The sequence below is a fragment of the Dermacentor albipictus genome, unplaced genomic scaffold (genome assembly GCF_038994185.2).
Source record: "Dermacentor albipictus isolate Rhodes 1998 colony unplaced genomic scaffold, USDA_Dalb.pri_finalv2 scaffold_158, whole genome shotgun sequence".
NCBI classification, from domain to species: Eukaryota; Metazoa; Arthropoda; class Arachnida; order Ixodida; family Ixodidae; genus Dermacentor; species Dermacentor albipictus.
The window spans coordinates 58,474-76,406 of NW_027225712.1; the positions used below are offsets into that span (position 1 = coordinate 58,474).

General features: G+C 44.7%; 1 protein-coding gene across 23 annotated transcripts in view; it reads right to left on the bottom strand.

Moving 5' to 3' along the window:
* Window positions 1–3,130: 3,130 nt before the first annotated feature.
* Window positions 3,131–17,933, bottom strand: part of LOC139053569 (uncharacterized) — a 49,370-nt gene continuing 34,567 nt past the window's right edge. For 20 of the 23 annotated variants that reach the window (XR_011510578.1, XR_011510577.1, XR_011510581.1 and 17 more), the window contains 2 exons: window positions 11,377–11,646; window positions 3,131–3,551 (listed from right to left, as the gene is read on the bottom strand). Coding sequence is in view for 7 of the 23 variants with exons in the window: in XM_070530504.1 (XP_070386605.1) it covers window positions 3,361–3,551; window positions 11,377–11,646 (461 nt within the window). In the remaining 16 variants the exon portion in view is untranslated. The remainder of the gene's footprint in view (window positions 3,552–11,376; window positions 11,647–17,933) is intronic. The other 3 variants (XR_011510582.1, XR_011510585.1, XM_070530503.1) reach the window with 1 other exon arrangement.

Below are 17,933 nucleotides of genomic sequence, written 5' to 3' on the forward strand. Positions count from 1 at the left end.
ATTAGCCTTTCAGCTTACAGTTTTCCAATTATACGCAGCATTTTGTAATGGTCATCCACAGTTTGACCATATGCAAATATTGCGGACGTTAGAGTTGCACTGAAAGGTTGATTGCATATGTGTGGGGGAACCATCAAGTATCCAGCAGACGAAGTTGCCGATAAAAATAATGTCAGACATAGTACTCCTGCAAATGGCCGTAGCTACAGTATGCAAGACAGCAACCAGTGGCGTGGAAGGGGAACCTCTGCTGATCAACCTGGGATGCTTTAATTTGGTAGCTTACTCCTGATTGCTTAAATGACATAACAGCTTACTAAGCTTTAGCTAATAGATGTCAATGAGCCATATAATGTCAAGACAAGACACCCTAAGTGTTCAAGATGCTTGACACCTGCGTTCAAAATTTAAACGGCAACCAAATTTTTGACCACGACCGATGAATTGCGATGAAAGAATTAACAGATTATTCAGGAGGTTAGTCAAACAATTTGTCAGCCCTAATATAGCGTCTTTTAAAGGCACAGCAGCAAATATCAGGAACTCAGCTGTCGAAATATGAGGTGTCCAAAAGGTTTGCAGCTATGCCAGTAGTCATGACCATACACATGAGGTGCTGTGGAACAGCCTTGTAGAAATACTTTGAAATGCTTTTTCATGCATATACCGAGACTTTGCAGAAAAGGTTTGCAACTGTGGTGCAAAAGGCTTTGCATCCTAGTCATTGATCACTCCATTTCTATATCAGTCTGCTTACGTTCACTGGTCACTTGTGCAAACTATGGCATGCTTTACTTACCCATTTGTCTTAAGAGTTATAGCACAATGTTCAGGTACAACTGCTCTGTCTAACGTGATGGTGGCATTTTGATCACTGCATCCAGTGGCCTTAAATGTTTAAAAAAAATTACTACTGTTACAGACACTGAAATTTCTATGCATACATGCGGGAAGTCACAAAAGCAAATCTGTTATCTGAACACACTTATTGGGCTCTATCTATGCCTGTCGACTTATGCAGTAATCTCCACGATGCCACAAACATAATTTTGGCAAATAAGTTCTGCATTCATCCGCAAAGTGGAGGAATTGTATCTCAAAAGAAGGGATGTGTGAATATTCGAAACTTCAAAATACTACAAATCGACTAGTCCTTGCTATTGTGAAAACTATGGCATGCTTATTGCACATTTAGCTTCAGATTTATAGGACTTCCAATTCTATTCAATATACAGGGTTAACAATGGTTAATGGAGTCTACGGGAAGCAAGACAGATGCAGGTGGCAAGTGTCTTGAACAATTCTGCTACAGGAGCACCGTGGTTGTTGCATGGAGGCACCAGTTTGATGCATGGAGGAACTCCATGAAGGAGCTCATCAATTTTCAGCCATTCATGCCCTTCCTTTTGGCAGGTTGACAAATTCTGTTTCATGGACATAGGCAAAGCAATTTATTATGTGGACAATCTCTCAGTGGGTTACACTGCTGAGCACAGGAATGTGGGTGTCTGGAGGTACCTAAAGGAAAACTTGAGGTGTTTTGAGCACACGCATCCCATTGTGCACAAAAATTGTAGGACGCTTAAGCTTCGCCTTCAAGAGTGGAACGCGAGAGCGTTCCCGTCGACCCGCCAAGGGGTGTAAGACAATGCGCTACAGCGCAGCGATCACTTATGAGGTGCCCCGCATCGGACTTTGCACCCACCAATCACGCGGTGAGCGCCGAGCAACGCAGAGTTCGGCATGGCAACGAAATGTGTGTCTGAGCAAGCGGAACGAACCAAAGAACTCGGTGTCTCGGAGGGTGAAACGATCTACGCGAGCCAAACGCCGCGATCAGCACGGACAGCCGGGCCGCAACGCGCCATGAAGGCCGACGCGATCATGGGGCTGACGCCTTGATGGGATCATTGTCTATCTCACTTGGGAGCACCACGCAGACGCATGACTCCTCGGAAGCAGCTCGGCACACATCGCAGGGGACGCCTTCCCACCAGAGGCGCTACGGCATCACGTAAGAGGCGTCCCGCATGGAACGCTGCACATAGGAATCGTGCTGTGAGCGGAAGGAGGAGCCGCGTCGCCTAAACAGAGGGTTCGAGTGACGCACGCTGGAAGTTGAAAGGGGAGAGAGCGAGAAAACTTATTAAACGCAAGGGTGGTGGGGCATCCTCGCACCGATCCCCGCACGGCCCAAAGGGGAGAAGCGGGCGAGTGGCGCGCCACGTGTTGGGGCAGTGCCGCGCATACCGAGGAGGGGGTCTTTTGTGTTTGCCGCAAGATGGCTCTGCGTGTGCGCAGAACAAATGTAGCGGAAACGTACTTTGCTACTCGTGTAACTGCGACTTCTGCAAGTTACACGCTCATAATTACCGATATACACCGCAGTATAACTTTCTACGACACGTTTCTAAGGCAACAACGCATTCACTTGAGGCGCTTTTGTACCGCTTTGAACCATCGAACTCGTGGTTGAGTGGTAGCGTCTCCGTGTCGCACTCCGGAGACCCTGGTTCGATTCCCACCCAGCCTATCTTTCAAGTTGTTTTTTATTTATGAAGTGCCTCCCGGGATTTATCGCTCACGGCCAACGCCGCCGACACCAGGTTTTCTGCAACACGAGCTCCTTAACGCTGTCGCATTAAAATCTGTTTCGTCAAAGACACGGAGTACTATATAAAAGTCACTGCAATGAATGAGCATACAAGCTCGCCTGCGATGCACGTACGCTTGGCTGTCGAGACGTCACAATTGTCACATTCCAAGTATGCAATTGCAGACTCTAGAGAGCTGGCAGTGCTAAGCTGGGGCTAGTTTTTTTTTCTTGCTGTGTAGCTCATTTCTGCAAATTTTGTTACCTCTGAATCTCACGGAAATCCCAGTGTTCCTTGTGCTATTGCTGGCTACCTGTACGCTGCAGGTGACGTCGTCTGTGAAGGTAGCGAGACTGGCTTCCTGAAAAGAAGGGTGCATGGGATTTTCTTCGAATTTTCAGCTCTCAGTTTACAGCTGCATAATACTTTGGTGATGAAGACATCACCATGTGGTCTGAACACCGCACTTGTCTCTTTGCAACATCCATACCTGGTGTGGGGCCCTTTCCAGGGATATATGCAAGCTGAACAACACAGAATGTAACAGACCACCTTTATTGCAGTACAAAATGCGTTCCTAGTCACAATGTAAATGTTTGAAAATACGTCCAGGTAAAATTGAGGTTAAAAGCAGCAACAAATAAAGGTGTGCAAAGGTAAAAATTGTAAAAGATGCAACTAGTGAACAATAAAACGTTGGCACTGGCCAGACAAGATTAAGTGCCCATAAAAAAAGAAAGAAAAATAAATGCCAAACATACTGTGGCTAAATGTTGATAAGCCCAACTCCGTCGGAAGATCCCCTGGACCTGAAAATACGTATCCTACGTTTAAGCCACAACAGCCCTACGATGACAACTGGCATGGCACACATGATGCATATGAAGACGATGATGTAGACAAAGACGGTCCAAGTCTTGGGACCCATTGTCGGGAGCTCCCAGACGCATGAGTGGCCTGGAAAAGATGGAGCAATACATTGTCTATTTGCATGTTCATCATCATCATCACCAGCCTATTTTACGTCCACTGCAGGACGAAGGCCTCTCCCCGCGATCTCCAAGTACCCCTGTCGTGCACCAACCTATTCCAACTAGCACCCGCAAATTTCCTAATTTTGTCGCACCACCTAATCTTCTGTCGTCCTCTAGTGCGCTTCCCTTCTCTTGGTACCCATTCTGTCACTATAATGGTCCAACGGTTATCTACTCTACACATTACATGACGTGCCCAGCGCCATTTCTTTCTCTTCATGTCAATTAGAATGTTGTCGATACCCGTTTGCTCTCTGATTCCAACCGCTCTCTTTCTGTCTCTTAAAGTTATGCCTAGCATTCTTCGTTCCATCACTCTTTGCGCAGTCCTTAACTTGTTCTCAAGCTTCTTTGTTCGTCTCCAAGTCTACCCCATATGTCAGGACCGGTAAAATGCACTGATTGTATACCTTCCTTTTCAATGATAATGGTAAGCTTCCAGTCAGGAGCTCACAATGTCTGCGGTATGCGATACAACTCATTTTTATTCTGTGAATTTCCTTCTCCTGGTCAGGGTTCCCTGTGATTAGTTGACATAGGTAAACGCACTCCTTCACAGACTCTAGAGGCCGATTGGAAATCCTGAATTCTTGTTCCCTTGCCTGGTTATTCAACATTATCTTTGTCTTCTGCATATTAATCTTCAGCCCTACTCTTACACTCTCGCTTTTAAGGTCCTCAATCATTTGTTGCAACTCATCTGCAGTGTTGCTGAATGGAACAATGTTGTCGGCAAACCGAAGGTTGCTGAGGTATTCGCCTTCAATCCTTACTCCTAAACTTTCTCAGTATAATAGCTTGAGTATTTCTTTCAAGCACAGAGTGAATAGCATTTGCGATTGTGTCCCCTTGTCCAACTCCTTTCTTTATAAGTATCTTCCTACTTTTCTTGTGTAGAATTAAGGTGGCTGTGAAATCTCTGTAGATATTTTCCAAGATATTTACGTAAGCAGTCTGTAGTACTCCTTGATTACACAATGCCTCTGTGAGTGCTGGTATCTCTACTGAATCCCGCCTACTGAATCCCGAATTCTCTACTGAATCCCGCCTAATGAAGCCCGCCTGTTCCCTTGGTTGACTAAAGTCCAGTATTGCCCTTATTCTAGGAGATAATTTTGGTAAATACTGTATATAACACTGGGAGTAAGCTAATAGGCCTATAAAGCTGTAGTGGTCGCCACATATCAGCTGACCAGTGCTGCCCTCTGGGCACGAGCTGTGGAGCGCGTGAAGAATAAAACACTTGACATTTGGTTGTCAAAGAGGTGTGCTTGTCGTCTCGCATGCTCCACACCTTCGTCGACTGCCAGCACGGCCTGACAGTAACGCCACGTGATATGGAATCAGGAGTGGGATTATTATTATTATTAGCACTGTTGGATTGTTGTCATTGCCCTTACTTCACTACGAAAGTAATTGTGCTGACCTTCTGTTTCTTCTCAAACTCCTTCATGGCATCCTCAACAGCCCTGAACTCCTCAGTTGTATCGTTTCGTACGCCGCGCAAGATCACCTGAGAACATAGACCTTTCCACGTTCCTGCCTGTCGTCACCAACACTCAACCAGCTACAGAATACAGGGCCCTTATAATTCTTATTTTCATGATCTTGATAGTTTTGACAACTCACTGTCACTGGTCTTTTCCGAGCTTTGAGTTATTCTGTCATAGTTTTACATACTTGTCAAATGCCTTTCTCCTCCTTTTTCTTTTATATTGACTTTGTGCCTTCCTTTATGCACATATTTCAAGAGTGTTCTTTTTACTCATTTTTTAAAATTTATATTCCCCTGCTGTTTATTCCCGCCCCCCTTTTTAATATATGATTCTCATGGTTGTTCCTGGGCATGGTAAATAAATGATTGATTGATTATTACTATGATTATATGTGCTCCACTTCAAGTGCTTTGCACACATCACAGTCTGGTGAGCCCACGCGTTGGATGCGATGCAAACATTGTCACATTAAACACCGACGCAATGCTGTATACTGAAAATCATACTAACGGTGCTGCTACTTTTAAAATCACAGGATGATAGAGTTTGTATTTACAAATGAGGTAAGCATAGTTGAGCCACAAGTGCAGGCAATGCATGGATTGAAAGTCCAGAAGGGGCGGCCATCCTGAACCGAAAACTGTTTTATTTTCCTTTAAGTTTCACTCCGGAGTGAAATAAATTGAAACGTTCTGGTTTTCACTTCTGGTTCAGTACCCTGTTCTGTAGTGCATAAAAAAAATATATTGACTTTGACAAATGTCTCCTTCGATGTTCAACGCGTCGAACATGCAGTCACCTTTGCGATGTAATTTTTTACAACTTTTTCTTTGGAATTTCTTGCCAGTAGAATTTGTCATCAACATTTCCTTTTTTTTTCCCCTTTTCCAATTCAATCTCTACAACCTGTGTCAGTACTTTTGATTTCATAATTAAAAAGTAAAGTTCCTACAGAATTTTGTTTGTATGCGCTTACTGACAAAGCATGATCCAGCAGGACTGTTCTAAGAAGCTGTAGAGTAACTTTGCTGCCAGGACGTAGAAACCTCAATTTAATGAAATTGCAATTTAACAAAGTTCCTTGCTGTAGGAATCCTACAGTTCTACCCAGATTCAACTGTACTTGGTTTCTTAAACCTATCTGGTGCAATTTTTCTCATTGAAGTAACAATTCTATGTTACATACATCTTAATGATAAAAGCTGCTGGAGTTCTCGGCAATGAATCGAAGGTTTTTTTTTCTTTTTTTGTCATGACCTGCCAAAAACTTGAATTGTGTTGTAAGCAGCACGTGGTTCTTCAAATTTCTCAATTCACAATAGTAATGGTGTGAAATGTCACCAGAGATTACTTGGAGACTCCAAAAACAAAAGACATAGGCCTAACCTTTGCATGATGCAACACATACACTCGTGAAAGTTCAATGAGAGCATATTCATCAGCACGAAGTCGAGAAATTCTGTAAATGGCATTGCTGAATCTTACATTTTTTAAAATAGTTTTGTTTGTTCTTCTCGATGCCAAATATTTCACGCAACACATTACAATTCCTACAGGAATAACTGGACTAGAAAAGAGTTCAAAGATTCATGCATGGCTGATATCTCCATGGTTCGATTCCTGTTGGGCGTTCATCATCACTCTTTTTATCACAATTATCACTCCCACAAATGTGTGCACAAATCATGCACTTTGCATCGTACAGATTTTAGCGCATTGTGATTAGAAATGTAAGGACTGGGAATAAATAAAGAAAGATTGGGAAAAAAACTTTTTCTTGTTCTTTTTTTTCCTTTCTTTAGCACAGAAAAAGTTGAAAAGAAAAAAAACATTCATAATTTTCACATTCCTTTATACTTCCCATTCTCTGCCGTGCAGTCTACAATCCTAAAAGCGACAACAACAATGACAGGAAAACGGCAGCACAGTTTTTGAGCGTCTTCGTTATATGCTTTCGGTTTTGTTTTGAAAACGTAGAACAGCTTTCAAACGTAGCAGAATACAAGACGCCCTCTGGGTTTTCGTCCAGGACTAGCGTCTGGGACTCTGTAAAACGTGCGGAACCATCACCCTAGTGGCAAGGCCCTTGAACTGATCAGCCGCTGATGCCTATTCCTTTAAGGCTGCCGCAGATACCTTCGCCATCTGCCATTTTTGAACGACACTGGTTTTTGTTTGAAAATGTTCACCGAAAGCTTCTCCACAGACTCCCAAGCAAACATGCTTGAAAACTCACCTACGTACAATCAAATTTGAATTATGAGTGTGCGAATATTCGAAACTTTCGAATAACAAATCAAATAGTCAGTATTCGTAAGCGTGAATATTTTTCGGATATCTCAAAACGTCAACTGTGCTCCATTAAACATAAAATTGGAACAAAATTACGGTGAATTTTCAGCCGCACAGAATAGACATAAAACATGAGAACTTGCGTAGTGGAGCAGGCTGCACCGCTTAGGTAGCCATACTTTACAAGCAATCATTTGCACTCTCTGAAGAGTCCTGTGCATGAGAAGGAACTGCATGCGTGCTCCTAATGCTCGATTTGTGCTTTTAATAACAATGCCTTCATAATGTACTATCAGGGTGTCTACCAAGTTGACATTTCCAAATTCCCTGAGTTTTCCAGGTTTTCCCTGAGCACCTTTGCGAAATTCCCTGAATGAGTCAGATCTTTGCTTTATGTCAAGACAGGCTGACACCACGTTGCCCGATGCTGTCACTCTCTAGTAAGCATGCTGAAACAAAAAAAAAATGACTTAATCCAGTTTGAATAGTAAGGAGTAATATATATTTTATTTAAAAAGAAAACAGAAGGAAGGTGTTAGTAAAATGCACAGCGAAAGAAATGGTAAAGCCCATTCCAAATTGAGTCGAACATTTTCAAATACGAATCAAAAGGAGATGCATACATAAGTAAATATTTTTTTAATATCAGCTATTTCTATCAACTGATAGCAAGCTCATCTGTATGAGGTCCTGAACTTTGTCACAACTAAGGTTCTTTCTCAGCAGCTGGGTAGTCAACCTCAACTGTCCTGACATACTCTCAGCCCGTACACAACATCTCAGTGTTGGGTTTCACAGCATAAACAATTTATTTTGGTTTGGATGAGGGACACCTGTGTCTCAGCATCAGCCATCACTTAGTTTTTTAAGCTCAAGCTCCTTCAAAAAGGTGGCGGCACCCTTCCTTTCCCGTTAATTCCTCAGTGCGTCGGTCCTTTCTGTTCTCATCCTCCTTCTACCACGCTTTCACCACATGGATCATCTGAAGCATCCTCTTGGTCAGTTGTACAGTCAACATTTGATTTCTTGGACTTCCGAGGGGCCGCAAATAAAAAATTGAAAAAAAGCGGGCAGTCTGAAAAAAATGAATGCATGTCTTTAACTGCCTTTAAGGGCTAAAATTACCACAGGCACGTCTCAAAAAGCTCTGAAGGCCTGCCAGTACGCGTTTTAGGCATATCAGGGCTTGTACTGTGACAGAAGACGACGTGCACGCATGTGTAATTAAGTAATGTATACTGTGTCCCGCGACAATTGCCCCCTTCCCACGCTTGTTATGCTTCACCGCCTAACACTAGTGTACCGAGGCGAAGCTAACTTTCGTAGACTGGCATTACGCAACGCGCTGCGCTCTGCGAGCTTCCAAGCCAATCGCTAGGATTACAAAGGCGGAGTCGGTGCCATTGGTGATAGCGGCGAATTCTTTCAATGAAAAACACGGCACCGCACGGCAAGAAGCTTAATAGCGAACATAGAAGCAGCTAGGCCTGACGTTGCCGCGGTGGTGGTTACGGATTTGCGGATTTGCCTGCGAGAGTGCCGGTTCGAAGCGGCGAGATAATCAAAATAGCGGCGGTGGCGGCTTTGATTAATGCCATGTCAGACCTGCAGTCGGGGCAATATACATTGACTATATGGAGTACGTGGTGGTGCCGCAAAACCGTGCAAATTATCGGGCATGTCCGAAAAATCGGGCGTCTAGAAAATCGGTCGTTAACTACTCTGGCAATACATCGTGCCGATGACACGGCGTCAATGACGATTCGTTGCGATTCCTCTGTTACTGCAGCCAGCATTAACACGACTTTCGTTCCCTTTCAATAAAGTTACAGCTAATTTTCCCTGATAGAAGCACAAATTCCCTGAGTTTTCCCTGAGTTTTTCCAGACTGTTCAAATTCCCTGAGAATTCCCGGTTTTCCCGGTTTTCCCGGTTGGTAGACACCCTGGACATCCACTTGTTATCCACGTTACGTTGTTTGATATGTATTGTTCGGGTAGCACTATCTTTTAAGTTTTTGAACACTTCCACGAGTTTATCACATATGGCAGCAGGAGAGACTATTGCTAAAAAAGATTGCCAGTCATATTGAGCCACCAGATTATCAAATATTTTCGGATCAAGCACTGAAATTAGTTTTTTAGAATATGTGGGCGCTGTCGCAGTATCTGGATAACTCATTGAGGCGCAAACGAAATAGTGGTCAGCAAGCTTAATTTCTACAATAGCGGATTTTATGGCTAGATTTTGAGCACGAACGATAACGTGATCAATGCAGGACACAGTGAGCTTACCAGCCAGAAATTCCTCACGAGTCGCTTCATAAATGACGCATTCCAAGCCCCATTTGGAAAGGCTATCGAGGTAATCTGCGACCAAGCCTACAGTAGGACGCAGAAGGTCAATATTGATATCACCTGTGATACACACGTGTTCCTCGAGCGATAAGGTTGACAATGTGGAATCGAGTTCGGATAAGAAAAGCCGCGCATTAAAACTAGGAGGTCGGTACACCGATAACAGAATCACCGAAAAAACAGGTGTGCTCAAGCGCAGCGATATCACTTCAGCTTGGGAAAAGGAAAACGTAAACTGTGAAGCTGCCCATCTGTTACTTATAAAAACTGCAATGCCTCCTCCTTTTCTGCTTGGACGCGTGTACGAGAAGCCTTGGAAACCCGGCAATGAATACTGTGGAATGCTCTCGGCAGGAATATTAATTTCAGCAAGTACAAAAGCATCGAACGTTAGGCGAGATGATGAAATGATGGCATAAAACTGATTCCAGTGTTTCCGAAGGCTGCGAATGTTTACATGCGCAACTTTGAAACTGCTGGTGGAGGCATCAGAAAAAAAACTATTTACATCCGCAAAATCAGTGCATTTCATACTCTCTATGCCAGCCATGTCTAGGCAATCCTATCCAAATCCGAGAATTTCTCAACTCGAATGAAAGGTGCTCCCTCAGATTTTCTTGCTAGAACTTTTCCGTTCCTCGTCCACACGAACTTATATCCATTTTCCTTTCCTTTGGAGCAGGCCAACCGGGAAAGCTCCCGGTTCAACCACGCCAAGTTTTCGTTGAAGAACAGACGAGGAAACTTCTCCGGATGAGCAAGATCCGAGAGACACTTCCGAGCACGAAACCATTTTTCTTTCACTGAAGCGTTCTGTACTTGCACAAGGATAGGAGGGCTAGAGCTAGATTTATTCCCGGTCGGTAAACGGTGTATCCTGCAAATTTCATCTTCCTGGAAGTTACTTAGGCGCAGTTGTCCAGCTAAGTCGCACATGAAGGACTTCAAGTCTTCACCAGGCTTCAAAGGGAGGCCATGGATTTCGAAATTGCAATGTCTGCCATATTGATCAAGTTCGTTTAATTGCATCGTTGTTTGGTCTAGGATTTCAGCCTGACGGGCGACTGTACCGGAAAGTGACTCCACTTGAGCCCGTAGCTGAGACACTTCGGTTTGATAAGTTGTCACAGTGGAGAGCATAGAATCATACTTTTCAGAAAGGAAAGCGATAGAGGCTTGAATGCCGGTCACCGTATATATATTTTCACAAGTTGCCTTGAAAGAGAGCAGTTCCTGAACCTTTACCATGAGCGTCTGAACAGTGCTGGTTAATTGGTCAAGTTTGGTATTAATAGACAAAAAGTGGGGGGCGAGTGAGCCATCTCTATTACTGGAACCAGCACCAGAGCTAAATGTCTGACACGTCCATGTTTCACATTTAACAGTGGACATTTTGGTGTAAACACTGTCTGTTATCCCGGAACAGTGTTTCCCTAAATGGAAACTTGCTTTGCAACCGGAACATACAGGAAACTTGCCCTCTACCGGCTTGTCGCATACCGAACACACAGAAGACATTGCAGAACACACAGAAGGCAATGCGGTGCAGTCAGCGGTAAAACAGCCAAATGTGTACGTACTAAAGGCAGTTTAAGAAACCTACCTGCCAAGAAACGAAGTAACGTCTTAGTGACACCGGTCGGTTTTGCCGCTGACTGCAGGGAAGCACCGGGGAGGCAGGCCTTATGTACGCTGCAACTGACACCAGGTGGACCGGGTTGAGCTGTCTTGCACCAGGGGATGCTGCGGAGCCGTACACGGATAGGACCGTGAAATGCAGAGGCCGCATGCGCCGCAGAGCGTCCGTCATGCCAGCGACCGACGACAGGGATGATAAGATCCGGGAGGTGCCGCCACGTCCAGCCTGTGAAATCTGCCAAGAAACGAAGTAACTTCTTAGTGACACCGGCCTGTTTTGCCGCTGACTGCCTCATTCATAGCATCATATTATCACAAGAAGTGATAATATGATAACTTTTAGCTTGAAACTACCAAATCTCAGCAAAGAAGAAGTGATAGTTTCAATGTAAACAATGCAGAAATGAAAGATGGCATGTCTTCCTGATACAGACGTCAAAATCAGTATAATGAAAATAAAACCCAACGACACTAGTCCAATAAATCTGCCTTGTGTTCATTTTCTTGAGTAATTTTGTTGACAGGCAATTCTATCTGTACAAGTGCAAGGGAGATGAAGCACACCAATACATGTCACTGTAACTTGCAGATACAACTTGCAAAGTATACTGCCTAGCCTCACATGCTTCCTTAAGACCGTCATTACCTGCTTTTTGAGTTTAAGCTGTAAATATGGCAGGGCATAAGAGACAAGGTAATGCCATGCAGGCTTACCTTGGCCAGTCTCGGCTAGAAGGAACTTTTACTGAAAAAAAAAAAGTTGAGAACTCCCAACTGTAGCACACATTTTACAGAAAGTAGGTCATCTATATTCACCCTTCTTTTAGTGCTAATAGCACATGTTATAAAAAGCAAGGCAATTAAACAAGCTAATAAAGTTTATCTATCGCGATACATAGCTGGGTTCCATGTTAGCTCTGTGGAATACCCACTACCTGCTGTGTTCGAATAATTTATCAATTCCTCAAACATCTCTGTCAGAGTATTACATGACGAGCGGGGTTCTGCTCGATAAAGAAAATTTTCTTCCATAGTGGCCTCGAAATGGTAGTTTGATCAGCGGCCGTCTGAACGAAGGATTTCGGGTACAAAGAAGTATGTGCAGGCAGCAGATACAATCAACGACTGAATTTTCGGAAGCCCCAATTTTCAGACATGCCTGATATTTCGAACGTGTTCGCGGCACCGCCACGAACCCCATAAAACCAATGTATAAGGACATCTGAAGTTTCGGACGCTCGAACCCTCCATCGTCCAGTTTTCTAGACTTTTTGACGCGACGGAAGGTCCTTTAGCTTCTCGCGCAGCGCCCTTGCGAAGGAAGTCGACTTGCAGCCGAAGCATCATCATCATCATCATCAGCCTGGTTACGCCCACTGCAGAGCAAAGGCCTCTCCCATACTCCTCCAACAACCCCGGTCATGTACTAATTGTGGCCATGCCGTCCCTGCAAACTTCTTAATCTCATCCGCCCACCTAACTTTCTGCCGCCCCCTGCTACGCTTCCCTTCCCTTGGGATCCAGTCCGTAACCCTTAATGACCATCGGTTATCTTCCCTCCTCATTACATGTCCTGCCCATGCCCATTTCTTTTTCTTGATTTCAACTAAGATGTCATTAACTCGCGTTTGTTCCCTCACCCAATCTGCTCTTTTCTTATCCCTTAAAGTTACACCTATCATTCTTCTTTCCATAGCTCGTTGCATTGTCCTCAATTTGAGTAGAACCCTTTTCGTAAGCCTCCACGTTTCTGCCCCGTAGGTGAGTACTGGTAAGACACAGCTATTATATACTTTTCTCTTGAGGGATAATGGCAACCTTCTGTTCATGATCTGAGAACACGCCTGCCAAACGCACCCCAGCCCATTCTTATTCTTCTGATTATTTCCGTCTCACGATCCGGATCCGCCGTCACTACCTGCCCTAAGTAGATGTATTCCCTTACGACTTCCAGTGCCTCACTGCCTATTGTAAATTGCTGTTCTCTTCCGCGACTGTTAAACATTACTTTAGTTTTCTGCAGATTAATTTTTAGACCCACTCTTCTGCTTTGCCTCCCCAGGTCAGTGAGCATGCATTGCAATTGGTACCCTGAGTTACTAAGCAAGGCAATATCATCAGCGAATCGCAAATTACTAAGGTCATCATCATCATCATCAGCAGCAGCAGCAGCCTGGTTACGCCCACTGCAGGGCAAAAGCCTCTCCCATACTTCTCCAACAATTCCATTGATTACTAAGGTATTCTCCATTACCTTTTATCCCCAATTCTTCCCAATCCAGGTCTCTGAATACCTTCTGTAAACACGCTGTGAATAGCATTGGAGAGATAGTATCTCCCTGCCTGACGCCTTTCTTTATTGGGATTTTGTTGCTTGCTTTATGGAGGTCTACGATGCCTGTGGAGCCGCTATAGATATCTTTCAGTATTTTTACATACGGCTCGTCTACACCCTGATTCCGTAATGCCTCCATGACTGCTGAGGTTTCGACAGAATCAAACGCTTTCTCGTAATCAATGAAAGCTATATATAGGGGTTGGTTATATTCCGCACATTTCTCTATCACCTGATTGATAGTGTGAATATGATCTATTGTTGAGTAGCCTTTACAGAATCCTGCCTGGTCCTTTGCTTGACAGAAGTCTAGGGTGTTCCTGATTCTATTTGCGATTACCTTAGTAAATAGTTTGTAGGCAACGGACAGTAAGCTGATCGGTCCATAATTTTTCAAGTCTTTGGCGTCCCCTTTCTTATGGATTAGGATTATGTTAGCGTTCTTCCAAGATTCCGGTACGCTCGAGGTCGTGAGGCATTGCGTATACAGGGTGGCCAGTTTCTCTAGAACGATCTGTCCCCCATCCTTCAGCAAATCTGCTGTTACCTGATCCTCCCCAGCTGCCTTCCCCCTTTGCATATCTCCCAAGGCTTTCTTTACTTCTTCCGGGGTTACCTTTGGGACCCTAGATAGGTAGCGCCAGAATTTTTGTGGTTCATTCGTCATGTAAGAAGGCAGAGTAACAGTGAAAAAAAAATTGGCTGAAGGCTTAGCTTGGTTAAGCCTGGAAGATTGCGAAAGCAATACCCTTGGCTGCGCCTTGGTTCGGCTGATGGTGTGGACATGCTTGCCCTTTGTTAAACTTACGGCTATACATCATCCGACATAGCAGCCAGGCAGCGCTCCGACCACTGCGAGGAGCCGAATTGTAGCCCCATTTATCCTCCTAGCGTGACGTCACACCAGCGAGCGCCCTCTCTCGGTAGCGCCGCAGCAGCGGCGCGCAAGGCTTCGCATCCACCATCGATGTCGCGAGCTGGGGCCCCGTCTGTCGGTGTGGCGTGACGTCACACGGTCACGTGACGCGCAGCTGTGTAAGGAGGCGCCACGACCACCGATGGGCCGAAAGTGCGAGCAGTATTGCTTTCGCAATAAAACGCACCTTGGCCGTTTGGATGTTTTCTTGTAGCAAGCCTACGAGATCTTGCAGGTCACGTGTGCTAGGGTTTCTTTCTGCGCTTCCTTTTAATGTTTCGTTTTAAATGTATTATTTCGCGCGATACCCAAGGATGTGCTCTGTTCACTGGTTTTTTTCTGGAGGGAATATAGCTTTCTTCACAAAAATTTACAATATTCTCACGTAGTAGTGACGGTGAAGAAGGCAGCCAAACTGTGATTATAGAAACTGGCCTTATATTGAGCGAACCTGTGCCCAGAAATACAGGCTACACTCAGTGCTCAACGAAAACGGCGAACACAGCCGGCGATCGTTGAAAATGTGATCAGCGGGTCAAGCGCGTCGGCTTTTATACACCAGTCGTCGAATGTTCCAGAGTAATCGCTGGGACCCGCGTGCCTTCCACAAAATTCTACAGCATTCGCGTCGCGCATACATGCAATCCTCCATTCTCGATCGACAACCTCCATCGCTAAAAAGCGCGAAAGCACAAAGTCGACATAGCGACTTGCGCCTCCAAAGGCTATAATATTCTTGAGCCCGATCACCTGACCATATGGGGTTTACGGACGGTATTACGTAAATTGTAAGGCCGTGAAAGTTTCGAGTCACTTTCATACTGTACCTAAAGGTTCGAAAGAACCAGAAAGTCGTTATGCGCTGGAAAGTCGTATGAAGCGGCAAGGAATCTCATGCGCATTTTTCAGAGAATTGTTCGCAATTTCACGAAAAACTTGTCCTGGTACGCGGGCCGAAGCCGGGATCAAAGCCTTTCCGCTGTCATAGCTAACCGAGAGTCTAGCTGTAGATCGCAGGACGATGGCGAATCAATCGGCAACTCGAAGAACATGGAGTCGTGTGGATTTCAGCGTCCATTTTATAAGCATTCCTCCACCTTGAGCGCTTCGGCAGGACTGACTTTCTCTGTTCAGTGTCGATGTGCTCGAGTTGTCGAAGAATTCACCGTTTTGCTGCAATCTGCTTGCTTACTGGTCACCTCAGATTCCGGAAAGACCAGCCTGGAAAGGCGCTGGTGCAGAGGTCGATCTTCCCTGACCAGGGAAGCTTTCTTACTGAGAAGCCTTTAGGGTTGCCTATATAGCTTTGCGCAAAAGTCGGGTGGACGGCAATTTCCTTTCGAAAACACACCTCCACCTTGCCTACTTACGCAAACCTGAGTTTCCATTTCCGAAAAGCTCTGCAAGACCTAATGTTCATACATTACAAATGGGTATTCAGATCGCCGAAAGGATGAGACAAAGCTTTTTATCTCACCGTGCACGATTAGATGAGCTTTTGTTGGAAGTAAGTGGAAGAGTATACGCACTTATCCATGTCCACATATGCTGCAATTGGGCATAGCAAGCCCCTTCTCTTCTTGTACAATTACGTTCTCTAAAGCTGGTTCATCATCATCATCATCAGCCTGGTTACGCCCACTGCAGGGCAAAGGCCTCTCCCATATTTCTCCAACTACCCCGCTCATGTACTAATTGTGGCCATGCCGTCCCTGCAAACTTCTTAATCTCATCCACCCACCTAACTTTCTGCCGCCCCCTGCTTCGCTTCCCTTCCCTTCGAATCCAGTCCGTAACCCTTAATGACCATCGGTTATCTTCCCTCCTCATTACATGTCCTGCCCATGCCCATTTCTTCTTCTTGATTTCAACTAAGATGTCATTAACTCGCGTTTGTTCCCTCACCCAATCTGCACTTTTCTTATCCCTTAACGTTACACCTATCATTCTTCTTTCCATAGCTCGTTGCGTCGTCCTCAATTTGAGTAGAACCCTTTTCGTAAGCCTCCAGGTTTCTGCCCCGTAGGTGAGCACTGGTAACACACAGCTATTCTACACTTTTCTCTTGAGGGATAATGGCAACCTGCTGTTCATGATCTGAGAATGCCTTCCAAACGCACCCCAGCCCATTCTTATTCTTCTGATTATTTCCGTCTCATGATCCGGATCCGCAGTCACTACCTGCCCTAAGTAGATCTATTCCCTTACGACTTCCAGTGCCTCGCTGCCTATTGTAAATTGCTGTTCTCTTCCGAGACTGTTAAGCATTACTTTAGTTTTCTGCAGATTAATTTTTAGACCCACTCTTCTGCTTTGCCTTTCCAGGTCAGTGAGCATGCTTTGTAGTTGGTCCCCTGAGTTACTAAGCAAGGCAATATAATCAGCGAATCGCAAGTTACTAAGGTATTCTCCATTAACTTTTATCCCCAATTAATCCCAATCCAGGTCTCTGAATACCTCCTGTAAACAAGCTGTGAATAGCATTGGAGAGATCGCATCTCCCTGCCTGACGCCTTTCTTTATTGGGATTTTGTTGCTTTCTTTATGGAGGACTACGGTGGCTGTGGAGCCGCTATAGATATCTTTCAGTATATTTAAATACGGCTCGTCTACACCCTGATTCCGCAATGCCTCCATGACTGCTGAGGTTTCGACAGAATCAAATGCTTTCTCGTAATCAATGAAAGCTATATATAAGGGTTGGTTATATTCCGCACATTTCTCTATCACCTGATTGATAGTGTGAATATGGTCTATGGTTGAGTAGCCTTTACGGAATCCTGCCTGGTCCTTTGCTTGACAGAAGTCTAAGTCGTTCCTGATTCTATTTGCGATTACCTTAGTAAATAGTTTGTAGGCAACTGACAGTAAGCTGATCGGTCTATAATTTTTCAAGTCTTTGGCGTCCCGTTTCTTATGGATCAGGATTATGTTAGCGTTCTTCCAAGATTCCGGTACGCTCGAGGTCATGAGGCATTGTGTATACAGGGTGGCCAGTTTCTCTAGAACAATCTGTCCGCCATCCTTCAACAAATCTACTGTTACCTGATCCTCTCCAGCTGCCTTCCCCCTTTGCATATCTCCCAAGGCTTTCTTTACTTCTTCCGGCATTACCTTTGGTATTTCGATTTCCTCTAGACTATTTTCTCTTCCAATATCGTCGTGGGTGCCACTGGTACTGTATAAATCTCTATAGAACTCCTCGGCCACTTGAACTATCTCATCCATATTAGTAATGATACTGCCGGCTTTGTCTCTTAACGCATACATC